Source organism: Perissodus microlepis, chromosome 14, assembly GCF_051167445.1.
Source record: "Perissodus microlepis isolate ML-2025 ecotype Zambia chromosome 14, ASM5116744v1, whole genome shotgun sequence".
In the NCBI taxonomy this organism is placed as follows: domain Eukaryota; kingdom Metazoa; phylum Chordata; class Actinopteri; order Cichliformes; family Cichlidae; genus Perissodus; species Perissodus microlepis.
The window spans coordinates 16,144,658-16,172,559 of NC_140474.1; the positions used below are offsets into that span (position 1 = coordinate 16,144,658).

Below are 27,902 nucleotides of genomic sequence, written 5' to 3' on the forward strand. Positions count from 1 at the left end.
TCCCCGGTTGATGGTGGTCTGTGGAGAGCGGAGCCAGGCGTTCAGCAGGAGCAGCATAGTGCGTCGAGCGGAGATGGAGGTAGAGCTGACCGGCTGTGAGCTCGCGTAAAGACAGCAGCCGAGCCCGGGGAATGACCATGTTTGATCCCGAAAAGTGAACAACCTCACCGGGATCGCCTCAGACACGCCAGCGTCATGACAGCACTCCTGTATTGAGGTGAGAGCTGATGGCACCGCAGAAGCCGTCGCTGCGTTTTATTTCTTATTTAGCGCGTCTGGACCATCCTGACGCGCAGGGTTAGACATTTCTGCAGAGCCTTTCTCGTGTGCTCGTGCTGACAGCAGAAAGGAGTCAGCATCGTGATTTGTCGAGGACAGCAGCAGCAGCACACCTCCAGGTGCTGAGGCGGAGAAGAGGCTGCTCTGTTTGGGTGTTAAACCCGCTTCATCCCCGCAGCTTAAACCTGCGCTCAGAGCCAGGCAGAGAGCGAGTGCGGTCTTTTGATGATGATAGCGGCTTGTTGTTTGGGGGGGGGGGGGGGGGGGGTTGTGTGTGTGAGAGAGGCTTCCTGGTTTTGAGGGGGGTCGCGGTGTAAGAAGGGGGGCTAATCCGTTTAATAGACTTGGGGGAGTCGGTGTGGTGGCTCACAGGAGGGCTCGGGGGCCCTGATGTGATCTGGTATGATGCACAGTCCGGTTCCGATCGCGAGGATCCAGAATCAGTATACCAGCTCGTGACTCTACACGCGGACTCCCATTCATCGCCTGCTTTTGGACCTGTGTCTGTCAGCCATTCAGCAGGAGGCTGCTGCCGATTCCCATTCATGAAGTCCAGTGCGCAGCCTGCACAGCGATTCACTGTCGGCTTTAAATAGGCTCCCCGGGCCTGCAGTGGGCCTGTTATAGGCCTGCTATTGACTTTCTCTTATGTGTCTTTTTATTGGTTATGTGAGACAGTCAGTCAATATGAAGCCTTATCAGTCAGATTGGACCAGGATGCGGGCCTGCTCGTGTTTGTTATGTTTACATCATTGTACCATCCTGCTAACTCTCCTCCGAGGCTGGACTGCGTCTCTGTCTCCAGGTTATGGTTTTCTATTGAAGTAATAGAAGGAAAACAGCATATTATTCCCGTATTTTCTAACTAAATTCTCTAATATTGCACTGGCGATGCTGTTTTTGTTTTGTGATGTTTAACTAGGATTTTAAAAATCAAGGTTGTCAAAGACCGAACAGTTCTTTGAATAAAAGTTAAGCTTCTCTGGAACTCGCCTGAGCTCTTGTGCCAGGTGAGAAAACAACACCTAAGCATTTAACTCTGAATCTACTCAGAGTAAAGTAAAAAACAAAAAAACAAAACAATAAAACACAGTAACATACAATGCGGTGTAGTTATGTGCGGACTGTGCTGGTGTATAGGCTGTTCCATCATTCTTATGTTCTGATAACACTTAAAGGATAGACCAGGTTGAAAGATGATACTTTCACTAAAACTCTAAGGTGTGACGTATGACTGCTAAGTGATGTTATTTATTCTACACCGTGAGAACACAACAAAAAAATCTAGATGTTATCATGCGGTCAGTTAGGCAACGTGTCTTTTGCACAGCTGAATCAACACTGGGCTTCGCTCTAGTCAAATATAATAGTGATATATATACATATACATTTATAGGACTTTTGATAGTTCAGCTATATAATATTTTTGGGGTCTTTTTTGTCTTGTCTTCTTATATGGTCTTGATGAACTTGAGTAATGTCATAGACCTTGTTGTGATGGACTTTTTTCATTAATAAAAAAAAATCATTCTATACAGTAATTACATTTTGCTTAGGCAGCCCCTCAAATATCTTGACACTGGAACATCTTTCATACTCTGTGTTGTGTTTTACTTCCTCGATGTTTGAGATCTCACAGAACTAGATGCTGTTTGAAATAATTACTGCAAAATCAACCCTGTGTTTCTCCATCTGCACTGATTTAAACCAAAATGTACTCACAGGCACTTTATTAGGTACACCTGGACCGTCTTTTTGTTTCAGACCTTCCTCAACAGCATGTTGGGTGGGCCCAGATCCACTACATCTCATAGGTGCGCTATTATATTCAGACGTATTGACCACGGGACCATTTGAGAACCGTGTTTAAACAATGCTCATTTGGTATTTAGGGGGCCAGAATATCCCCCACATCATTATGCTCTTCTGCATATGTTGGGTGTAACTATGGTTACTGTTGCCTTCCTATCAGCTCAACGCAGTCTGGCCATTCTTCTCTGACCTCTGACATCAGTAAAGCACTTTTCACCCAAAGAACTGGTGCTCATTGGATATTTTCTCCTTTTTGGACCATGACCTGTAAACTGTAGACATGGCTGTGCAGAAAGTAGCTCAGATTCTAGGAGAAACTTTTGTAATATTCTATGTGGTTAAAAAAGACTTGAGGATACCATTACTCAAACTTTGACATGTACCGACATGCCTATTAAGCTTTGCTATTTATTATTTATTATATGATATTCAATCAGTTAAATAAACATAAAAAATATTTCTTGTGTAACTGAAACAGCGTCAGGGTGGTGGGTTACTTTGGCACAGGGAGAGATGGGGTGGAGTAAACAGGACCGAGTGCGAGTCCATTAAAGAGCACCGATGGCGACTACGCTCACATTCACATCTACAGCTAACCTAACATGCATGACTGTGGACTGTGGGAGGAAACTGGAGCTCCTGGAGGAAACCCACACAGGCACACGAATTATAAAAGTAACCAACAGATTGATCAGTAATGAAAATTAGATTTCTGTGCAGATCTAAATATTCAGATTCAGATTTGCTCACGTTTTACTTTACATCATTTAAGGCGTGCGAGACTGAAAAGATGAAATATGATGACTTCATAAGTAAACTACAGGGACTAATCCACGGCTGAAGTTAACCACAAAGTAATGTTACATAGATCTGTGTAAGCGGCTGTCTCCAACCTCTGTCGGCACTATCATCGTGCTGTTTTCTGCATCAGCTTCACCACAAATTAAAAGCCCATCTAGTCCAGCAGCTGAAAGACTCGACGCTCACACAGGTTGTACAGTATTCCTCCTTCTGTGTGCTTCTTTGTGAGAGGCCTGTGGTCATCTGTGAAATTAGTTAGACCTGGTGGGTGAGAGACAGGAAATGGAAGTCAGTGGTGCAATGTGCATCTCCCACACACTTCGTCCTTTATCACTGGCTGCCATATGGATGCTTGAGCTCACTCAACATTTACATTGTCACTGCTTGCCAGAGGAAGCATGTGAGAGAGCGAGAGAGAGAGGAAAGTCTGCCTGCAGAGGACACGCTAATTTATGTGTTTAATATCTGAGCGATGAGGCCGTACCTACATCATTAGTAGCGTCTGGGGAAAAAAATCCCGCAGGTGAGCCGACTCAGTTTATTTGTGTGCAGTTACAGTTTGGTGATTTGGTCCTCAGGAATGCTCGATCTCCATCACCACTGGCTTCTTATCATTGTTGTATCTGTCTGCCTCTGCGCACACATACACAGGCTCGCACAGACAGCTCAGGCATATCAGTGTCTGGATCAGGGCTGTATAGCTTTCATAACGTCTGTCTGCGTGCGCCGTCACCCGTCCAGTGAACATAGACGCTCTCTGCGGTGGTCCTGTGTTACAGGACAGAAACTCTTCCAGACATTCAGGAGCTTTGGGGAGAAATGAGGTTATCGCCGCTTGGGTTAAAGGTCACTGACCAGCTCCTCTGAAGTGAACAGATCTAAAAGTAGTCGAAGGTCGGGGTCTATCACTGCTGACCTCTATTTCTGCTCTTTCTCTTGCTGCAACGTCTAATCCCCTTCCCTATCATACCTCTCTATCTCCAGTTTCTCTCTCCTGGGATTTCACTCTTTTTTTTTTTTTTTATGATTCGCCTACATCTCTTCTGGTTTTCCTTCCACTCCCATCATCCTTTCTTCGTCTGTAGTGGCAAACCTGGAGTGCATAGTACCCTTCTTTCTCTTTTGCTATCTTTACTCCTACACACACCTGGAGGACTGCTGTAATAATCCGTATTGTGTCTTCTGTAGGTGAGTCAGTTTTTTGTCAGCGTGACTTTCCTCCTGTGTCTGCTTCGGTCCTCCTTTAGCGTGAAGTATCAAAACAAAAGAGCTATCCTGTTTATTCTGCAGCATGTTTCTGCTGCAAAGGGAAATCTTAATTTTGCATGAAGCATTTTGATTCATCTCTTTATTTAAAGGCACTATATGGAGTAACTCCAATATTTAACATTAATGTGTTTGGCAGCTGATGTGCAGGTATGTTGCAGTACAACTTTGAATGGTCTTAAAATGGTTTCAGGTATTAGTACTGACTGACTAACTTTATCCAGAATTGGTTGGTTGTTTTAACTGTTTTAATGTGTTTTTCTTGTTTTGTTTCTTAAGTTTTAACTCATTAATGGGAGGGGATCTATTTCAACTCTATACTTTTATAGTAGTGCTGTACTGTTATAGTTACTTCACACGGGCAAAACCAGACAATAGGCAATGCTTTGGTTCTGGTGGAGATCGGATAAACGTTGCCTGGTCTAGATTTCGATTTCTGCAGCCATATTTGTGAGGTAGGGTCAGAATCTGGTCTAAACCAGAGGCTACCTTTGCATCGTTGCTGCCCATGTCCATCCCTATATGACCACAGTGTACTCATTCTCTGTTGTCTACAGGTCATGCACATGTCACAAAGGTACAATCAACTCAAGCTGGCGTCTTAAACACAATCAAATGGCCTCCACAGTCACCAGATCTCAATCCAAGGGAGCACTTTTGGGATGTGGTGGAACGGGAGATTGACATCATGGACGTGCAGGAACTTTGTGATGCTATCACGCCCACATGGACTAAAATCATCAAGGAATGTTTCCAGCAGCTTGTTGGATCCAACCCAGTAGTATCAATCCATAACTAATAAAGTGTCCACTGAGTTTGTTTAGCTTTGGCATGTATGAATGGTGCGCACAAATCTGTGTGCAAATGCATACACAGAGCATAAACACATAAACAGTATATCGTTTGTCCATTTCAAAGCGCTGCCATATTTCCATCTTATATAAGAACACATTGTTAATTAATTCAGAGAGCGTTGAAGATGCTGTATGTGTACATCACTGTACTGAGTGTGCTGCTAGCTGTGTGCTGTCCTGTGTAGCAGGCTAATCTTAGAAAACATGTCTGGGCTCAAACTCCCTGGAGTGGGAGCACAACATCACCAATCATCCTCCTCAGACAATCGCAGAGACTGTGCTCCTGGCACGCAGCTGCTTGCAGCATATAGGGCATATAAGTCTGGTAAAGGGCAAGTGCAGTGTTTATCCCTGAAAGTGCACAGAAGTAGACATGGCTACATAAATAAAAATCCATGTGCATCCGGTCCGCTTAGCTAAAGTATCATTTCCTCAGTAGCTCTATATTACTACCCAAAACACCACAGTATTAATCGGGCATGTGTAATTCCTACCTCTGCTCAGTTCAGCCCTGTGAGAGCTCTACAAGGTACATGAAGTGAATGGATTTTGTATGATGTGTTTTGCAGGCTGTAGCCAATCACTTCTCCCTGCACAGTAATCTCTCTGCAGTCTCCCCCAGAGTCAGTTTACAGTTACAGACAGAGCTCCCGACCACCTGACAGAGATATCTGCCCCCTCCCCTGGGGGAACGCACCAGCAGGAGGAGGTGGTGGGTGCACAGGAGTGGTAGATTTTTACAACCGATAGGGACAAGTAACAGGAAGGAAAAGGGCCTTTCGAGGCCTGGAGGATGGAGGTAAACATTTTTAGATTCCCCACGACTCCCCTTAAGTCTGTTTTATTTCTTTTGCTTCCAAATCATCGGAGCTGAAAAAAAATCTGAGGGGAGTCGCGGCAATGTGAGAAACTACAGGGTGCCCCTGCTCCCCCCCATCCTGCAGTTTGTCTCCCTTTCTTTACGCTCCCCTTGTCTCCACCTCCACACATCACTGATTGTTTTAGCAGCTGGCCTGTGGAGCAAACACATGCCCCCTTCAAGTGGTGGAAAAAGTATTCAGGTTCTTTACTTTATCAAATGTACCTATACAACAACAGAAAAATACTCCACAGTAAATTTAACGCCTTTGAGTTAAAGTAGAGTTAAAGGAAAAGTTTGCTTGTTGTGATAAGCCTATAAATTGCTCCTTTGTAATTAGCAGCAGAAACAGGTGACTTGCTGCTGTCAGCAGTGGAATATTTAGCAGCTAAAATGCTGAATATGTTCCTCACACACATCCCAGATCAACACGCGAAGGCCATTTTATGCCCGAATTCTCAAACAATGGTAATTAAAGAAAAGCCATTCATAGGTGTAGTTTATCATGAACTTTTCACTTTTTGTAACCATATTACAAAGAGCTTGTTAAAAATGAGACTTTTTAGAAACGTTTGAAAACCCCCCCAAAAAAACTCCAAAACGTTTGCTTTTGACTTTTGCTGTTTTTCTACTTCAATACTACTTTCTTTTTTTGTGCAAAGTAGATACATTTTTGCATCACCAGCAACACAACATAGTGTTTGCTTTTTTCAAGTGGAGAAAACACAGGAAGTCACAATAACAGAAATGTAGCAGTCTGTGACAATACAAGTAGTATGACAGGATTTTCCGTGCCTAAGTTTTCTGTGTACTTATAGATGACCTCCTTTATTAAAAAGTGGTTTTAAATCAGTGGCATTCTATATCATTAAAATGTTGACTTTATATTTTGCTCAAAGGACACAGGGTAAAATGTTTGCATGGTTGCTGAGTAGCCTACTTAATGCTACATTACGTTAGCTTAAGCTTTTATGTAGCATTAGCTGATACAAACATTTTAGCCCATAGAAAAATAATTGCTTCCACAAAGACAGTGCCAGGTGTCCATGAGGTATTTCCATACCTGACTCCTCTTACTACCTTTCTTATCAGTGAGTTTGGGCAGACAGGCTAACAGATGTATGCTTCCCACTAACACTAACACTAACTCACTCAGTCATTGAGTCAGCATGAAACTCAAGCCACGAGTGAATATATTGGCCAGAGCACAACCTATTCACTTAAAGATATCAGTTTAATCTTAATGTGTTGTTAGGTTTATGAAACTTAAACTGTCTGAAGTACATCTGTCAAACAAACGTTAGGAAAAAGAGTTGAACCTTTCCCTCCGCTTCCGGTCAAATGTAAAGTGAAAAAATGTGTTCCCAAAACACATTTCTGGTCAGTACTTCAAGTAAAGAGCTCGACTATTTCCACCACGGACCTCTCTCATCCGCGCTGCATCACCTCCCCCCATCACTCTGCTTTGGCTGTTTCTGCCATCATTTAAACTTTATATCCTCGTGTGTCTTTCCAGTATGTAGTCAGTCTCAGTTTGCTGAGCCTCAGAAAACCATAATGCCGTCCACTTCCTCCAGCGTCTCATGGCTTGAGTTTCATGCTGACTCGATGACTGAGTGTGTCAGTGTTAGTGTGTGTATGTGTGTTGTCATTTCAGTATCCTTGAGAGAGGCGCATCCTCATCTTTACAGAAGGGCAGGAGTGTGAGAATCGCACCTCACAATGTGTTGTTGTTTTTCTGCTGAATGAGTGGAAAGTGGGCCCAGTGCAGGTTTTTAAATAGCTGAATGGATATTGACTTCCTTGCCTTGGCAACAGCAACAGCAACACACACACACACACACGCACACACAACACACACACAAGCAGACACACACACACTCAAGGCGAGGGAGATAATTATTACAACACTGGGTTAAATCTTGTGTGCTGTGAAAGAAAGAATGAATGGATGTTTAGATGAACGAAGTGATAGATTCGTGAATGAAGTTCATGAATGAGTGGAAAGAGAATTTAGCTTTTTACTTTTAAATGTTTAGCAATTTTCTCCTAATAAGTTTTTAACATTGGGGATAATAAGACATTTACTAATGCTTTATAATCAGTTATAAGGCATTATAAGAGCAAACCTTGTACTGTTGAGTTATGAAAATCACCCTGTATACTTTCTAATAAGTCTAGGCTTGAATGGTCTTTATAATATTTAATAAGAGTTAATTGTAATAAGTGGTAAATGAATGGATTTGGGTTCAGGTCCATTGTGACTCTTTCCAGAAGCTATACTGTTCTGTGGATGCCTAACACGTTCTGTCCAACCTGAAATCAATGATGCACTTTGTCTTAATTTGCTAGTCATAATATTTTTCCCTTCCATCCGAATTTGACTGGCTGATTTCTATTCTTTGACATTTCCAGTCAGCAACTTGCAGTTTAAATTTTTTGGTTCACAAATGATTTTTCTTTGGTTTGTGAAACTGAACAGAGTCACAAAATGACCACTGTGTCTGTCTGATACCTCTTAGGATGTATTTCAGTGCCTCTCTTTCATTTTTCTTCACTATTCAGTCTTGGTGGTACAGTCGCCTCACAGCCAGTAGGTCCTGTGTTCAAATCCATCGTCCAGCTGGAGTCTTTATAGGTGGAGTTTGCATGTTTATCCCAAGCGCTCACAACTTAAAAACGTCTTTAGGCCTCCTCTGTTTCAAGTAAAGTATGGTAATTGCAGGGACACATGTTACATTTTGCTCCAGTGGACAGTGCAGTGCATTGCTGTGGAGCTTGATGGATTATCTTTTTAACCCTTTAAAGGCTTAGATACAACTAGGTTTGGACATTTAACATTAATCTGTTGCTAATTTGCGATTTGTAACTTGGTGAATTGTGTGGACTCAATGCATGAAGACTCCTTTATGCTTAGTTCAACTGAATTCAGCAGATTTATTATAGTTTTGCATTTTCTAATTAGTTTTTATTCTGATTTCATTTTAACTTTTTTTTTTTTTAACAGTTTTTCCAGGACAGGTTTGCTCATTTCAGTTTAGTTTTTATTGTTTGAAAATGTTTTCTTTTAGCTTGGTTTCAATTGTAGTTCTATTTATTAAAAACATTTTTTTTAAATAATATTGTATAGCAGATATATGTCAGAGGTAAGATTTAGGAAAATCAGTACACGTATTATAGTAAAAACAGTTTTTTTCCACTTATCAAGTTTCAGTGAATTCATTAAACCGTGCTGGCACACCCTCTGCATTTACGATTACGCCGGCAGTCACTTTACAATCACCAGTTAACCTGATGATCGTCGTCAGATGGGTTTAAACCCAGAAGCTTCTTACAACATAAGCTGCATCCAAAGACACATTTTTCACTCTTACGCACACATGCAATCCATGGGAAACATGGATGCATTCAGGAAGTGTTTCAAGGACACTTCAGTATACAGATGCACGAGCTGGGGATCAAACTACTGATGTTTTGAATAGTTGACGACCTGCTCTAAATCCCGAGCCACCACAAACACTATTTTGGTGGGTCATAGATGAGAACTGGGTAACTGGTGAGGAGTATAAAGATGTTCATCCAGAAGATGTGACTAAAATAAACCATATAACTTGTACATCTGTTTAAACTGAGACCCCTGACCCACCCGCTTCGTCACACTTAAATGAAGTAAAGGAGTAAAATAAGTCTAAATTCCCATAGATTTGTGAATAGCTGTAGTTTAAAGGAAAACATTAACCATTCTCATTTTTTCCCTTGTTAATCTGAGCCGTTCCTTTACTTTCAAGTGTCTCTAACCATCACCGCACTCCTCTAAAATTTTAACACCAGGTCTTAGAATCTAAGATGTGCTAGTGAGCTCCCTTTATCACATCCTCTCTGTGATCTGGCATACTGTTTGTTTCAGATCTGTGGGAGAAGAAACGAAAGAAAGCGACTGGCTTGTAGTTGAACATGCGTGTCAGACTTCATTCCAGCGGCGAGAGCGCTAATCCTTTCTGAAAAGACAACCCACACTGATGCTTTTGAAAATGACAACAAAGCTGCTTGCCAGAGAAATTCCAGGAAACTCTGCAGTGCAAATGTATGCATGATTTGGTTTAAGAGTGCAATTTCAGTAAGCAAACATTTGAGCTCTTACTGTGAGTCAACTGCCAAGAGAAGCCCGGCAGCTCTGAGAATAAGCCTTCGCGGCGCGGGGAGTGTTGGCCGTCCCTTTGTGTATGTTGCCCGGCCTGCCCACTCACATGTTAACTTCTTTGTTATCTGCGCGCTTTTACAGAAATGATCAAACCAGCATGTTTCTGATGGTTTGGCACTCTTTGCTAATGCTGTGTTAGTCACTCGCGCGCTGAAGCAGAGAGAGGGAGTGAGAAGGGGAGGGAGGTGAAAACTGTCGTTGGATGTTGCTGCTGACACAAAGATGGTATGACTCTGACTGTGCAGCGAAGAGTTTTTGCAGTGATGTGCTGCGCTCTGGCATTGCTGGGGCCAGAGAGGGTAGGCAGTGCTGAGGAGTGAATCATGCAAACACACACCTGCTGGAGGGCAGAGGAATGCAAGGATGAGTGGATCAGAGCAACTCTCATAAATACTCATTATTTAGAAAAGCGCCAACGAGTGAGACACACAGGATGTAAAGAGGATCGGTTTGTGTTGAATTTGCAATCCGCGCTAACCTGATCTGACAGAACACACTTCCAGATCGTTCAGATTATCTCAGCGTGCGTCACAAATGATCAATTGGCGAGGCTCAGAAGTGATAGAGACCGAGCTTTTGTGGATCATTTCCTTTCGATCCGCTGTCACATCGAATCTGCTCACATGGCAACTTCAGCCCTTCATGGCATGCCAGCACTGCTCATAATCTTGGACTGTCACACATCTGGACTCAAAGTCAAAGTGAATAAAGCCCCAACACAGTGAAATGGGGGGCTGTTTGTGCGCCAGAGCTATAACGGCAACTGAGGACACTCAGGTCATGCTTTCTGTCATTTTCTGGCTTTTTAGAAACGTGGTGGCGTTTATATCCTCATAGATTGATATTTTAAAGAGGTTTTTCTTTTAGATTGAATATCTTCTTACGATAAATAAACTATTAAAAAATGTAATTGTCTGTTAGAAAAATGAAAAATAGGCTGATTTCACATATCCTATAACACTGTTAACATTGTGTACATAAATCATAGAAGAAGCTGTTTTGCTTAACAGTGCAAAAAAAGTAAAAATGTGTAATATTTTATTAGTAAATATTTCACTGAAAATCACTTCATTTTTCATATGATTAAGATGTAAATATTGTAATGACAAACAAGCTGGTTTGCAGTCTGCCTCATCTTCTTCTTTGTGCCATCACACATGCAGGCTGTGCCACAACTGTTGCGTGTGACATCCAAGACCAAGAGATGGATAAATTCATGTCGCAGTCCATTTATAGTTTCCACACTAACTGTGCTCTTCTTCCTCCCCTTCAGCCTCTCCTCGGTGGGTTGGCATGGCCCAGTGATGAACGGAGCGGTTTTGCCCGGTAGCCCCGAGCTCTCCTCCTCGTGCCCGCTGCCCGACTGGCGAGAGTTCTGTGAGCTCCATGCTCGAGCCTCTGCTGCAGACTTCGCTGACAAGTTCCAGCGCTTTCTGTCGGAGAACCCCTGCTATGACTCGCCAGGCGCCGATGCCAGCTTCTCACAGCACTTTGCCCAACACTTCTTAGAGTGCTTCTCTGCAGCGCTGACCCAGGCCCGGGAAAACCAAGCATCCTCTCCGGGAGAGGACGGCTCCAACGCAGCGACAAAGTACAGCATCGTTCCTTTCCTGGGGATCCAGGGTTGCCCGCTGTCCTACGGTCACGACCTTTACCAGAGACGCAAGGACGCTGGGGCTTCAAGTGATTCCCTGGACAGTATGGACAGCGGAGGGGGAGGAATAAATGGGGGAGGCAGCGGCACCACTGCCTCCAGGGGCCCTCAGACGACCCACAAGGTCTCCGCTCTCGGACAGTCTCGCAGTTCAGAGGACGTTTCAGTCAGTCACCCAAAGGCTCGATTCAAGAAGGGCTTCTCCCTGAGGAACATGAGCCTGTGTGTGGTGGATGGGGTGAAGGAAATGTGGCATAGACGGGCTTCCCCTGAACCCGATGCTCCCTCTGGGACCAGGAAGGCTAATGGGGGAGGAGGAGGGGAGGCTGCGGGCGGGGAGAAGTGGTCCCAAAAGCTTCGGCTTCCACGGGGTTCCCAAGGCCACAAGGCTGAGCTCCTGGAAATCCAAAGAGAGGGAGCACTGAGATACATGGTGGCTGATGACACAAACTGTATGGGTGCTGCACAGTGGCAGAAGTGCCGCCTGCTGCTGAGGAAGGCAAAGAGGGAGGAAGGGGAGAGGTTCCTGCTAGAGTTCTATGTACCACCCAAGGTATATCAACACTGATACTCTTATCAATACTTGGAATGTGCTTATCATAACAGCAGCCCATTCTTATTACACATTGGCATGCTAACCAGTGATGTTTATTGTCTAAACTTTATACTTAGCAGGCATGAAGGTGTACAAAGTAAGCATGCCTCTGAGGTCAGGTGCTCCCTGTAGACCAGGGATGTCAAACTCACTTTATGTCACAGCCTACAGGCAGTGGGCCGGACCTTTAACTGGTCCGGCCCGAAGTTTAACTAAACATTTAAAATATTTAAGATAATATAAGCCAAAGAAGTGCAGTTTCAATAGAACATCTCAGTTTTTCTTCACGATAAAGAATTGCTGCTGTCATAAATGAAAGAAATTTGTCAGCACAAAAAAATTAAATGGGCAGCACAGTGGTTAGCACTGTTGCCGCACAGCAAGAAGGTCCTGAGTTCAATTCCACCATCAGGCCAGGGTCTTTCTGTGTGGAGTTTGCATGTTCTCCCCGTGTTTGCGTGGGTTCTCTCCGGGTACTCCGGCTTCCTCCCACTGTCCAAAGACATGCACTTAGTGGGGATAGGTTAATTGGTTAATCCAAATTGCCCATAGGTGTGAATGTGAGTGCGAATGGTTGTCTGTCTCTGTGTGTTGGCCCTGCGACAGACTGGCGACCTGTCCAGGGTGTACCCCGCCTCTCGCCCTATGACAGCTGGGATAGGCTCCAGCGCCCCCCGCGACCCTGAAAAGGATAAGCGGATGCGAATGGATGGATGGATGGAAAAAATTAAATGTGTAAAATTACAGAGTTAAAGTTCTGGTAGCTCATGGCCCAGACTATCATTTCTAGAGTAGATAGCGAAAAAATGGGAACTTTTCTTTTATTTAAATGTTTATCTACTACTTAATTACTTTGACGTTGTGTACGAATGGCAATGGATGAGCTCATTATCAGTAGGAAAAGCTACACAACCAGGAAAATACAACAATACAATAAAAGTCCAAAATCTTCACTCTCCTTCAGTTATTCCAAAGACATCCAATGGCCCAGATTGGAGTCTTGGCCTGGCCAATTCTTGCCCCCAGGCCTTATGTTTAACACCCCTGCTCTAGACATTTTAAAAACCATGATACACAAAATAGGACAGCTGAGGAAAGGTGAAACTGTGCTGGAATGAAAGGTTTTAAATCTTTTGTGATAAACATGCCGACAGCCCTGTCTGGGTTTCCTTATCTAACCACTGAGCAGGTGTTTGACTTTAGAGGCTGACTGTTTTCCACTGCGATTGCTGCTTGCCTAAACTCTAGTAGCATTTAAAGACATGGTTAATAATGATGCCCTAACCCTAACTTATTAACTAATAATAAATTGAGGAGGTTGCATTTTAAGTTTGGCACATCCTGTCAGCGTCATTCGCTGGAGTGAGCTGTGTTTTCATGTGGCTCACATGTTTGATCAGTCAGCCATGACCAGAGAACCGAATGTAAACACACAGCAATGTCAAATATAATCGCCTAAGACCGGCAGCTTTGTCATTATTTGGGTCAGTTAGGAATTTGAAAACATTATCTATGTCAAAATGAATTAACGTTGCATAAAAACCCATAACAGCAGCGTCTGCCGAGGCACTTACCAGTAGTCGTGTACGGGCTAGTCTGGCTGGATCTGGTATCAAGTTTCTTGACCCATCTCTGGTGGAGAGTTAAGGAAAAAATGATTACGATGAAAATGGATCAGCTATTATTTATTATTATTGCATTAATCAGATAGTTGTTTTTGGCTTTCAAATGTAAAAAAGTGTGCAAAACCTGAAATCCTTAGAATTTGAGAAGTGGACACCAGCTCTTTGTTGTTTAATCTAATAATAATCGTGAAATATGTTTTTCTTATCAGTCAACTAAAACAATAATCTTAAGTGTCTCAGATTGTTGTTGTTGTCGGCGTGTTTCTTTTGGCCTGTTTGTGCTTTTGACAAACTGATATAGTTAATCTTAGTCAGAGATTAATAAATACGGGTGGTCAGAGCTTGAAAATGAAGGCAGCTGAACTTTTTTTGGTTTGTGGAGATGTTTGGCCTCTCATCCGAGAGGCTCTTTCAGTTCTTACACAGTGAGGTATTTCAACCCCCTCTCAGGTGACTCACATGAGTCATAGCCTCACATGATGGTGGGGCAGTGTCTCATAGAGGTTTCACCTCTGGACACTGGCCTTTGGTTCATGTGAGGACTCACATGGTCAGTAGTGGGTCACCTCCAAAGGGGTGGTCTCTACTCCAGTTGTTTTAAAGCTGAAGAGGCCTCTTGAATAAGAGGGGATGTGTCTTCACAAAGACTAGTTTGACCCGAATCACTGAGAACCAGCACAGACATAGCCTGTTGCTTTGTGGTTGCTAGGATGTATAATTCAGTTGTTCTGTATATACGTGAGCCGTTATTGATGTGAAGACAATAAGAAAACTATAAGAAGCTTTTATTTTATTTTCAGGTGTTGTAGTTGCATAAATGCAAAACATAAGTCATTTCAGCCCGTTGCTAGAAGTTTGCGAGGCAACATGTATATCCAGTATAAATATGAACCTTTCGGGACCTAAGATTGTACCTGTGTGCCAAGTTTGGTTGCTCAACCCCTGATCATGATAGGGCGGCCGAAGACTCAAACAAACAAAGAGATTTATGTTATTATAATAAGATTTCAGCTAAGTTCCTTTTAATTTTTAGTAATTTGTCCTCATCTCCATATATTTTAAAGTTTTTCAGTGTTCCCAACATACCCAGCTGACAAAAACAAAAACAGATAATGGTATGGAAAAAGAACTTTTAATTACACATTTTGGAAATCTAGTTTTTTTCACAGCCATTATTGGTATTGCGAGTTCTGTCTTTAGCAGTTTTAATTTTCCAAGCTTAGTGCATTTCTAGTTCCTCAAGTCTATTTATAGATTAGGAAAATGTTTAAAAAGTGATGAAGTAATAAAAATAACCAGTAGTAGTAGCACTTCCTAAATTCTAGTTTTAAATTTAGTTGGGCGATCCAGCCCTGCTGACGCAGAACGACACAGTTCAAACCACGCGCTCACGTGTGTGCACACACCCTTCACATTTGTCTATATGGGATTTCCAGATCATTGCCCCTGACCTTAAGTAGGCCACAAGGCTGTGCAGCTGATTGTGTGTAAATCTGCCACTGTCCTTTGATCATGGCTGGTGGGAATATGGGGGAGAGGGGTAAGGACAGGTGGGATGCAGACGTGCTGGGGCGGGGGGGGGGGTATGAAAGTAGAAAAGCTGAGACTGTGGGAAAGAGAGGGAGAGAGGAAGCTCTTACATTGATTTCTATAAGGCGAGGGGATCACAAAGTTTCCCTTTCATGTGCAAAAAATAAATATCGATCGCTTCCGCGCCTTTGGCAAACTGTCAGCAGTGACCAACTGAAAATGGGAACCAAAATAGTTTTGTCAGTCACTCGAACTCTGCCAAGTTGCTAAGAACTACAAAAAGAACAAAAAATGTAACGACGGCTCTAAAGCAGTTTCATCTGTTAACTTCTATTAACATCCAAAATGGGAAAATTATTATCAGCTGTGAACAAGCCTGAGACTTCAGAGCGGCGGTTACGGCCTTGATGACACATTAATTAAACACATGCATTTCGACGGTCCTGCTCTGCAACTCTCTCACTTGCTTTATCACTGCCATCGTATTCGCGCAGTACAAGTCATAACAGTGCAGAGTCAACAGTGCATGAAAGATAAACTGACTCATAAAATCTCACTCTTGCCCGCTCCTGGCTCTGACTCCAGCTCCGTCCCTGTCAGGTCCATCTATCTGCTGGCTGCTCTGTGTGGCAGAGACGGCACACTGCAGCACGCTTTCGCTGCCTGCATTATGACACAGCAGCAATGCCTGAGATAACCCGCTCTGGTTCACACCACAAAACTAACCTGCACAAACTAAAGAGGAAGAGTAGCAGCAGAGGCAGTTAACCTAAGGACCAGCTTTAAAGGTGGAACTATTGTGCTTATTTTTAGCTCCACATTATTTATTCAGTTAAGTTGAATTCAGTTTTATTTATATAGCACCAAATCACAGCCACAGTTGCCTCAAGGCGTTTTACATTGTAAGGTAAAGCCTCTACAATAATACAGTGATCTGATGACTCCCTGTGAGCAAACACTTGGTGACACTGGGAAGGAAAAAGTCCATTTTAACAGGAAGAAACCTCAGACAAAACCAGGCTCAGGGAGGAAGACGGGACAAAAGACACACTGTAGAGGAGAGCCAAAAATTAACAATAACTATTGATGAAATGCAAAGTGGTGTACAATTACACAGAGAGTGAAAGGAAGTGAGTGACAAAGAGACACTCAGTGCATCATGGGAAGCCCCCAGCAGCCTAGGCCTGTTGCAGCGTTACTAAGGGAGGATTCAGGCACACGTGATCCAGCCCTCAGTATAAGCTCTATCAAAAATGAATGTTTTAAGCCTAATCTCAAAAATAGAGAGGGTAAATGTCTCCTGAATCCAAACTGGAAGCTGGTTCCACAGAAGATGAGCCTGAAAGCTGAAGGCTCTGCCTCCCATTCTACTTTTAAATATCCTACAAACCACAAGAAAACTACCAGTATGAACGCAAAGTGGTCTATAGGGGTGCTATGGTACTATGAGGCCTTCAATAAAAGATGGGGCCTGGTTATTTAAAACCTCGTATGTTAGGAGAAGGAGAGGTGCACTTTACTAGAGTAGCTTCACTAGAGTAGCTTTGCATGATTCATAGTTCAAAACAGTCCATGTTTATTTTATACTAGGACAAGCTGCTCAGTTTATCTGAAACAAGCTGTTTTATCTTCTATCACTTTAAGCCAGCTTTCTTCCAAAAGCTGCACTTTGTGCCATATGAAGGAAATCTTCCTCTCATCGACATCATTTAGAGCCACATCTAGGAATAAATGCCTGAAACCAAGCATTTTTGATCAGTCTGAAGCCTCAGCTATTGGCTACAAGGGATTAGTTATATGCTGACCTCATTTTCTGAATCTTTTGCATTATTTAATATCAGCATCCACCATTGTAACTGTATTTGTACGGGCAGAAAATAAGTAAAAACATGTGTGTACTTTTGGTCACTACTGCAGCTTTCATTTCATACATTATTCATTGTGAAATGCTAAATATTTATTTATCAGAGCCTTTACTTTCAGGAAAGTGACTAATATAGAAACACAGTAATGCACATATACACAGCAGTCAGGGAAAGCTGTTGCATGCATGCATTCGTCTTGTTTCAAACTGTTTTACGTCCTGTCATTATACCAACTCAGAGCCTTCTACGCCCTTGAAAGAAGCCAAGCCCCCTTTTCAAAGTCACTTTTCTCACTTATCTCAGATAACAACCACACACTATTAGAGTTTTAAGCACAAACTGCTATGTGCACTGGTTTGCTTTTTGACAGACAGAGCCCACTTAGATCGCACAGGAAATAGTTTATTACAGGAAATGGTTTTTGACATCTGATCCAAAGAGAGGGATTGTGGGCGGGGACAAGAGCCAGCTGCACAGGTGGATCAAGATGAGGACGGTGTTTTCTCCAGACAGATCAGCTGATAAAAGCCTCCGACTGACCATCAGTCAGTCAGCCTCTTCCCACTCCGCCTTTCCTGAAACACACACAGAAACGGCTCACGGCTCACTACCTCGACACACATTCACCGGATCTGCTGCAATTGTCATCTGGATCCAACTCTCTGCAGAGGGGGAACATGAGGCCAGCATGTTTTCTGTGTTCACGCTTTTATAAAGCCTTCCTGTGTCGTATTTGTTAGTCAGCCAGCAGGAATAATCGCCAAAAAATAGGCTTTGAAATGAGATACTGCATAAAATCTGAGCCATGGAGATACTTAAAAGTTATTTAAATGAATGTTAATTTCAACTGAGCTGTACTATTTAATCTGTGGGTGTACTGCTAAGGCTGAACCAAATGTTGTGACTGCATGTTGCCCCTTAATTATCATGTATGAGAGCGAAGTTTGAGGGTTTGGAAAAGTTATCTTTGTGTGTTTCACACTAAAGAGAGGGGGTAAAGTGGTGAAGTGGTACTATTTAAACTACCGCACTACTAATTTAAAGCTAGAAAAATATACAGTTTCTACTTTTACAAGTGTTGCAGTTACCTCCTGTAGGATGTAACCCAACGTTTTTCTTTTTAACTTTGGACCAATTATATTTGCCTCCTCTGCTTTGGGTAATAGTACACTGGCATAAAACTCAACTGCCACACAGACAGAGATGCAATTTTTTTTCTGGGGTTGAAATTATATATATATATGTATATATGTATATGTGTATATGTATATATATATATATATATATATGTGTGGTGTACAATTACACAGAGAGTGAAAGGAAGTGAGTGACAAAGAGACACTCAGTGCATCATGGGAAGCCCCCAGCAGCCTAGGCCTGTTGCAGCGTTACTAAGGGAGGATTCAGGCACACGTGATCCAGCCCTCAGTATAAGCTCTATCAAAAATGAATGTTTTAAGCCTAATCTCAAAAATAGAGAGGGTAAATGTCTCCTGAATCCAAACTGGAAGCTGGTTCCACAGAAGATGAGCCTGAAAGCTGAAGGCTCTGCCTCCCATTCTACTTTTAAATATCCTACAAACCACAAGAAAACTACCAGTATGAACGCAAAGTGGTCTATAGGGGTGCTATGGTACTATGAGGCCTTCAATAAAAGATGGGGCCTGGTTATTTAAAACCTCGTATGTTAGGAGAAGGAGAGGTGCACTTTACTAGAGTAGCTTCACTAGAGTAGCTTTGCATGATTCATAGTTCAAAACAGTCCATGTTTATTTTATACTAGGACAAGCTGCTCAGTTTATCTGAAACAAGCTGTTTTATCTTCTATCACTTTAAGCCAGCTTTCTTCCAAAAGCTGCACTTTGTGCCATATGAAGGAAATCTTCCTCTCATCGACATCATTTAGAGCCACATCTAGGAATAAATGCCTGAAACCAAGCATTTTTGATCAGTCTGAAGCCTCAGCTATTGGCTACAAGGGATTAGTTATATGCTGACCTCATTTTCTGAATCTTTTGCATTATTTAATATCAGCATCCACCATTGTAACTGTATTTGTACGGGCAGAAAATAAGTAAAATATATATATATATATATATATATATATATATATATATATACACATATATATATATATACACATATATATATATACACATATATACATATACACATATATACATATACACATATACACATATACATATATATATATATATATATATATATATATACATATATACATATATGTATATGTATATATATACATATATGTATATGTATATATCTTATGTATATATCTTACCAACCTTGGCTGAGTCCTGACTGACCTGTTGGGACTCACTGGTGTCAAGTGCAACAAGCTTACTTTATGCCTTTAGTATGTGGCATGTATGTGCACTATTTTTAATATGCGTCTGTTTGTATGTTGTAGTCCTCAAAGCCCAAAGTTAGCATCCCTTTATCAGCCATTGTGGAGGTCCGGACCACCATGCCGCTGGAGATGCCTGACAAGGACAACACGTTTGTTCTTAAGGTAGGAAATACACAAATATTTGTGCACAACTTCCTGCTTAACATCAATAACACTGAAAAACCCTACATATAAGGCAGAGCTTAAAAAACGTCTGGTATGCAAATCAAGTACACCGTGACTTTGCTGAAGTCACGTTCCACTTCACCTGTTTTTTGGTGGGGTTTTCTTTTTTTGCTTTGACGTGGTGCACTGAACACAGCTCAGTGTATGACTGCAGTTTTTGGCTGCTTCCACAGGTGGAAAACGGGGGAGAATACATCCTGGAAACCATCGACTCGCTGCAGAAAAACTCGTGGGTTGCTGACATCCAGGACTGCATAGACCCCGGGTAAACCACCAGATAAATATTTGCTGTTGACTGAAGATGGAAAGAAGGAGAGAGGGACGGAAGCGGGGGGCGGAGGAAAGAGTGGACGGGAAAAGGGGGAGGAGGGTGAACACACACAGTCATTAATCATCCAATTACTAGAGTTTTTGACAACTTTCTTGAGCATAAACATGGGCGAGCCTGCACCGCGGACATTCCTGCCCAGTTTCTTGGACGAGTGGACATTTGTCAGTGCAGCTCAGGACATAAACAGAAAGGTCGCTTGTGTAGGTGCTTGTAGGATTTGTGTAGAGTCGTCTGTTAGGACTCACTGATGTTTGTTTGCTCATGTGTGTGGATGTGTATACGTTCCTGCGGTTCTTCTGACCCAACTGCTTGTGTACAGTGACAGCGGCGATGACATCGAGTTGGCGTCCTGTCCTCATGGTCAGGCCTCCAAAGAGTGCTCCATGGTGGCCTCTTGCAGCTGCGAGCTGCTTTCTGAGGGTGAGCGTAGAGACTTGTTTTTAGTCTCCGATGCAGCACCGTGTATTGCATGTTTTGACACTGACCAATACAATAATGTATAAAAACATGTTTAGGAGTGTACCGTGCTCCAGAGAGATCGTGCTCTACAGCAGCAGAGCATTACAGCACCTCCTCAGTCCGTTGCAGGGAACCTCCTTTCACCCAGCACCCATCTCACATGCCTTTAGAGCGCTTCCTCCAATCCCCAGAGGCCCAGGGCTCCAACTCCTCTGCAGGTAATGATGAATTCATTTTATTTTCCTTACAGGGTGATCCAAGCAGGTTTACGAGAAAATAAACATGAGAAAATTACAGATGGGGAAAAATAAACCGTGGTTTCTCCTGTGACGCTGCTTAGGTGGCAGTGAAGGATCAAAAGACTCAGATGGAGATGCCAGTTTGGCAGGTTACCCGTGGTTCCATGGCACGCTGTCCCGCGTACGTGCAGCTCAGCTGGTGCTTGCCGGTGGGGCGAGAAGCCACGGGCTGTTTGTGATTCGTCAAAGCGAGACGCGTCCGGGCGAGTACGTCCTCACCTTCAACTTCCAGGGCAAAGCCAAGGTGAGATGAGTAGATGGACGATCTGCAATGTCATGTGACTGAAACTTGCACATTGGAAATGATTTCAGTTTTATCTGGTGAGCTGAAAAAATAAATGTTTATTTTTTATTTTCGTTAATTAAAAAAAAATGGGCAGCTTTAACTAAATGACATACATATTGTTTTGTTCTGTGAATTCTGGGGACTGCAGTTGCTCAGGCTCTGGAAAAGCTGCAGTAATGTCAATGTTTTATGTTCTCTTATGTAACATGATCCCTGCACATCACATCCTGCCAGCCGGCAGTGCTGAGGAAGCTTCAGCTGCCACCTCTTCCTCTGGTGTCAGCCTTGGGCGGTCTGCCACAGCAATAAGTCTCTCAAATAATGTCCTGACCTCTATCTTGGTCTGGTTTGTCTGATTGTTTCTGATGCTCACTGTGTCTCACACTTTGCTTTGTCTCTTGTTTTTCTCCTCTTCTTTCTCATTTACCGAAACCTCTCTCTACTTGTTAATGCCCCCCCCACCCTCCACCTTTCCACTCTCCCTACCAGCACTTGCGTCTGTCAGTTAATGAGAATGGGCAGTGCCACGTCCACCACCTCTGGTTCCACACCGTATCGGACATGCTGCGACACTTCCACGCCCACCCCATCCCCCTTGAATCTGGAGGCTCAGCTGACATCACATTACGCTCCTATGTACAAGTGCAGCGGAGCTCAAACACAGGTAATCAGTGCAGTAACTTACAACACATGTTGTGTACACTCGACGTTTACTTTATTTGGTATGCCTTCTATTACTAGTACTTTCCCATGATGTGAGTCTCCTGTTACACCACGTCCAAAATGGTGCTCTGTTAGCCTGAGATCTGGTGATTTGAGTGCAGTGAACTCATTGCTATATCCAAGAAACCAAATTGAGATGATGTGAACCTTGTGATATGGTGCATTAACTTGCTGGTTCCTTCAGAAATGGCTACACTGTGGTCATAAGGGGATGGACATGGTCAACAGCAGTACTCAGCTAGGCTGTTGTGTTTAAATGATGAACAGTTGCTACTACGGTGCCTAAAGTGTACAAAGAAAATATCTCTCCCTGCTATTACACCAACGCCACGATGAACAATTGATGCAAGGCAGGATGGATCCATGTTTTCATGTTGTTTATTCATTAGACCAGACAACATTTTTCCTATCTTTATAGAAATTCCTGTTCTTAGCTGGCATGAATGTTACCTGGTGTGGACTTCTGCTTCAAGTTCTGTTGTGTTGTGCACTCAGATATGGTCTTCTGCATTCCTTAGTTGTAAAAAGTGGTTATTTAAGTAACTGTTGCCTTCCTATCAGCGAAAAGCAGTCTGACCACTCTCCTCTGATCGCTGACATCACTCGCTGGATTTTGTATGTTTCTTTGTAAACCTAGAGATGGTTGTGGGAAAATATTCCAGTAGATCTGGAGTTTCTGAAATAATGAGGCCAGCCCATCTGGCAGCAACACTGTGCCATGTTCAAAGTCACTTAAATCACCTTTCTTCCCCTTTCTGATGCTCAGTTTGGACTTCAGCTGGTGATCTCAGCCATGCCATCTCTATATGCCTAAATGCACTGAGTAGCTGCCATGTAATCAGGCAACTGGATATTTTCATTAATGAGCAGTTGAACAGATGTACCTAATAAAGTGGTAAATATAATTTTAGCTGCTAATTTGCTGAATTTTTACTCACAAACCTAATAATCATTAACACTAATGATTATTAGGTTGTTATGAACTCAAACTCAGACTCCACGTAAGGTTTCCTGTGGAGCTTCGGACCTGTTTATATCTCACTGTTTATCACATGAACCCTGCAAACTAGTTCAGGCGAGCAACTTGAGCTCCACTGCATCATATACACGTAACATGGCTATTTATGCTGCAGAATTTCCCATCTGCTCACTGCTGCCTTGCTTTTCTGCCAGCTGTTTCAACCCGTTCACCATCCAGCATCCAGCTGTCGGCTCTAGGAAGGATTCACTCACCAGTTTTATACGTAGAATATTTGTGGCAATCGATAAGCTTGGACCTAAACTCTTAACTGTAATAAATCTGTAACTGTAAAGTTAAACCAGTGGCGTCGTTACTCCACAGATCTGATGTAGGTAATATAACAGGATACACTGCAATGCACCAGCAAAGGCAGAGAATTCGAAAACTGCAAGCTGGTAAACACAGATGTAAACAATACTGGATTTAAAAGACCCACCCCCACCTTCTGCCCTCCACTCTCCTGGCATGGGATAAATGCCCTCCTGTACAGGAGAGTGAGGGGGCGATTATACCGCAGGAGTTTTGCATGCAGGCCGAGACTCCGGCTCTTAGCCACTCTGGTGGTCACAAAGAAGTCCTCTGTTTCCTCAAATGCTGCACACACTCACGCACTCATTGACAGACACACGCGCGCACACACACACACACACACACACACACAGTGAGGGTTTGATTCAGGGTGTAAAAGACTTTATTGATACGCTGGTCAGGCGTGTCTTTGGCAACAGTGTTGTCGGTGTTATTGCCTTCTGAGAGAAAGGATAATAAAGGAGGTTCGCACCGCCTGTGTTTACACACTGCTCTGTGAAGAAGCTTTTTACAAGCAACTCTCTTAGTGGAAGCCAGCAAACAAATAGCAGCAGCACAGAATATTCTGTATAATTAATATGTCCTCTATTAAAAGGATCCCTTTCTTCTCCCCACAATCTCCTACAGATGTGACCTCGCCTCCAGTCCTTACTCCATCCAGGGATGCAATGTGCCGAACAGATTCAGCCCAGCCAGCTCTTCACCTTCCTGGAATCGCAGCACCTACGGGGCCTCCATCTGATGCCCCACTTTCCTCAAGCACCTCCTCCTCACCCACCGCCCTTCCCTCCCTCTCCCGCAGCGACCCAGGTACTGGAGGAGGAGTAGGTGGAGGCTTGCAGAGCCGGAGCAATAGCTCTGAACGTCTGCTGGAGGCCTCTAGTGGTACATCTGATGACTATCATGATGCTGATGGGACTCGCAGGGCCCGAGCTGTGGAGAACCAGTACTCTTTCTACTAAATGACCCAGGCCAGGTCCAGAAAGTTGAAAGCTACATTGGGCTCTCCTCTGCTGATGATAAAAATGGTCCAAATCACTGGATCACTAATCATCCAGTTTGTCGGTTTTTGTTTCAAGGCAATTTCCTGTTCCTCTGATTTGACAAGGGATGGGATGATAATGATCCTTAGCAGCGTGGCCATGCTCATAAAAACCCTCCGCCTCTGTGGATTTCTCTGTGGATGCCGGTTAATGGGAGACAGTGAGGGCTACAGGTAGGAAAGGATGGGTTAAGGTTGAGAAGGAGCTGTTTAAAAAAAAACAGAAAAAGGCTGTGGTGAATGTAATCATAGGTGGAGAAAGCAAGAGGAAGTCATCCAGTAGAGTCATATGGCTTTGATTCATCTCTACTGACCACTTCCTGTTCACCCTTACCCATAGTTCCCTGGGAGCAGAGCCCGTGTCACCACCCTGCCGAAGGCTTGCGAGTTTAAAATGACCCCGAAGAAACAGCCCTTCCCTCATGAGCTCTGTTAATGTTTGTAAAGCTGCTTTGAGCCCGTCCCGGATATCCTCACTTTCCCTGTGGGCTTTCCCTACAGAGTCCTGCTCTGGGTCTTTGCTCTCCACTAACATAAGTACAGCAATCATGGGTGTGTTAGTGTTAGCTTGGAGATGTTTTTTCCCAAACATGTACAGCCTAAAGGGTCTTAGTGCCTGACAATTATCTGATTAATTTACTGTTTGAAACATACCGAACCTGCATATCTGCATACTGAAAGCATTTTCTTCTACACAGACACACACGGTCATATGTTATGTTACAAATCAGTTTAAAACTGTTTAAATGGAACATGAACAATAGAAGTCTGCACGAACAGGGAAGCGTGGCTCCAATTTTGTCGTCCTACTGGGGTATTTCTATGAGTGTGTGGTGGTGTATTAGAGTGCAAATATTTTTCGATGATCGGTGTGCTACAGTAGTGTTTCTGAAACATGGTTTTCGGGGTCCCTCCATCTGGTGACGGTTCTGTATTCACGCTCAGCATATGAATAACCTGTAGATTAGATATCCTGTTTATATAGATCACATTAAAGTAATGCCTTGAAAATATAATTATACCAAATCCAGCATTTATTGGAGGGACTTGGGACATGTTGTTTTGAATGGTAGCAGTATTGTACACTGTATATGTGGCCTGCAGGTGAGCTTTTGGGTGTGACCTGGAATGACACAGTTAGTTAAATAAAGGGTACTACATGGCCATGCTTGAATGGACAGATATGGCATCACTGCTTTAATTTGTGCCGACATGGGAATAAGCTTTATGCAGAAAATTATTCAAGAAAAACATCATTTTCACAAAAGGAAAAGTGTGACATTTTTGGAAATATTGCTAATAACTTATTAGTGTAATACAACCAGAGCCCCATCACTTCCTATCACTGCCTCTGTTATACTTACATTGGCTGCAGTTTATCTGGAGAGTGAAAAGCAGCAAAGCGTTCAATGAATGGGACTGAACAGAGCTAAACATTAGCAGAACTTATTTGGACCTGCGCCAGATCATTTCAATTTTCGGAAAATTACTGTCAGTCATTTTGATTTTCTTACAGTAGAACAGATTTTGCTCGTTGCAAGCTAGAGCCACACGGGATTTATGACAGGACATCCTCCCTCGGAGGCGTGTTTCCAAAGCTGTGACTCGGGCTGACATTAGCACTGTAGTCAAACTAAAACAGAAACTCGCCTGCGTGTAAAAAGCAGTCGGTTATTGTGGTAAGTGGTGACTGTTGTCAGGTGATTGCTGGTAGAAATCGCACGGTGCTTATTTGATGTCTGGAAACCAGACTTGTCACTAGGTGACCCTCTGGAAAGTAAAAACTGAACTATATCTATGGTGTCAGACACTTTTTTTCAAAAACATGGTCAAAATTTGAAATGCTTTTTGGCCACATGAATGTTACAGCTACCACAGGACCAAAGTTGATTCTGGGCTATCTTGCAAGTGCCCCGTAGTTCAGGAAGTTCTGTTTCCTGTGAAGCCACACTGCCAACAGGTGGCTAATTTAAATCAAAGACTGGAAACACAGGGAGCAGTTTTCCTGGCCAAGACTCGCTTGTGTAACATGTACAACAATATGTTCTGATTGCATGCTGGACTAATTTTTGGCTGGAGCTACTTTCCAAGCAACCTGCAAGCTCGCCCAAACAGAGCACACACTTGCAGTTTGGGATTTGTGCTAAATAAAGGAGACATAAATGAGCCTCGGAGAAGCTCATAGATGGATATTGTCACCTCGAATGGAGTCAGCCTATCTTAGCTGAACCCTCTTTACCTCCAGTCTTAAAACTGGGGCAGGCAACATGATTTTGGCACCAGTGAGCAATAATCCAAGAAAACTATGATTGGATTCCTGCATCTCTCATGGCTTTGTTTTGAAGCTTTAAAAACTCTAACCTGTGGTAGGGAGACTTTGTCCAATCACAGGTATTTTCAAGCCAGATTAACTGTGCAGTATAGAGAATTTTAAGTCCATCTGGAAAGTGTTGGCATAGTAGATTAAGCAGAACCCTTCAAAGTACGTGCATATGCTTGTGCTCATCAGATGAAAGGCTCTTAGATTACAGAGGGCAGATGAGGAGTTTTTTCCTTCTAGATTTCCGCCTGTTACACCCTTATTCTAATGAATAATCTAAAAGATAAATTTGGCAACTGCAGCTTCACATTTCCTGTCAGTCATCTCAGCAATCTCTTGGCAAGGCAGTGAACAAGCATATTTCCTAACATGTCAGTCTTTTTTTTTTTTTTTTTTTTTTTTTTTTCTTTTTCCTTAAAGCATAAAAAACAGACAGTGCAACAGCCAAGCGAGCAGCTGTTTGTAACAGGTGGCACATATGCAACACTTTTCTTCAGTTGTAATAAACATATCAAGCGTTAACTGCCCCTTCAAGCGCGGCCATTTAGCCTCACAGGAGATTGCAGTCGAGGAGCGGACGGAGCGGTTCATGTGCCAATTTGAATCCTATTTTTGAGACATATTTATTCCTCAGCCGTTGTAAAATTACATTTTTCCTATTGAGTCTTACTTATGTACAATTGATTGATTCTTCTTGTTTGTTTGCAAGAAAGCCATCTCACATATCGCAGATTACTCATCGTCTCCCTTTTATTTTCTTAACACTCCTACAGCCGAGTTTTTCTGTTGTCTGGCTGAGTTTTGAAGAGTCTGTGTAATTTTGTACAAAGTGATGTACTTGACATACTACTTTATATTTCTGTGAATAAAATGTGAACAAACTTTTGCGCGCTTTCTCCAGTTATTCCCGCTGAGATGTCACCGTTCAAAAGTTCAGGCAGGTAACAGACTCGAGAGTTTCAACAAACATATTCTCATAAAGTGCCGAAAGTAACACAGAGACAAAAAGAGACCTACTTATGAGTCTATCTGTGTTAACAGAGGTATGAAAACTCATATGTACCGTGGGTTTGCTCGCTGTTTGTGTGTTTATATTTAACGTAACCACCCACCTTTATTCTATAATTAAGCTCTACGGCTGACATAAAATGACCTGCCATTCTTTCATGCTC

At 42.9% G+C, this 27,902-nt stretch overlaps 1 protein-coding gene across 1 annotated transcript; it reads left to right on the plus strand.

Annotated features, from left to right (window-relative positions):
• sh2b2 (SH2B adaptor protein 2) lies at positions 1 to 27,612 on the plus strand. Its single transcript, XM_084951730.1, has 9 exons — positions 1 to 217; positions 11,346 to 12,279; positions 19,776 to 19,877; positions 20,114 to 20,205; positions 20,591 to 20,691; positions 20,787 to 20,948; positions 21,071 to 21,273; positions 21,805 to 21,979; positions 23,996 to 27,612. The coding sequence occupies exons 2-9, from the start codon at positions 11,377 to 11,379 to the stop codon at positions 24,328 to 24,330; spliced, it is 2,073 nt and encodes a 690-aa protein (XP_084807856.1). The 5' UTR covers positions 1 to 217; positions 11,346 to 11,376; the 3' UTR covers positions 24,331 to 27,612.
• Positions 27,613 to 27,902: the final 290 nt, after the last annotated feature.

What these genes read in the sequence shown, in the direction of transcription:
- sh2b2 (XM_084951730.1), top strand. Translation starts at nt 11,377, where the DNA reads ATGAACGGAGCGGTTTTGCCCGGTAGCCCCGAGCTCTCCTCCTCGTGC. An exon ending in ACAACACGTTTGTTCTTAAG is followed by an intron (nt 19,878 to 20,113) that starts GTAGGAAATACA and finishes CTGCTTCCACAG; the next exon opens with GTGGAAAACGGGGGAGAATA. An exon ending in GGGCTCCAACTCCTCTGCAG is followed by an intron (nt 20,949 to 21,070) that starts GTAATGATGAAT and finishes GACGCTGCTTAG; the next exon opens with GTGGCAGTGAAGGATCAAAA.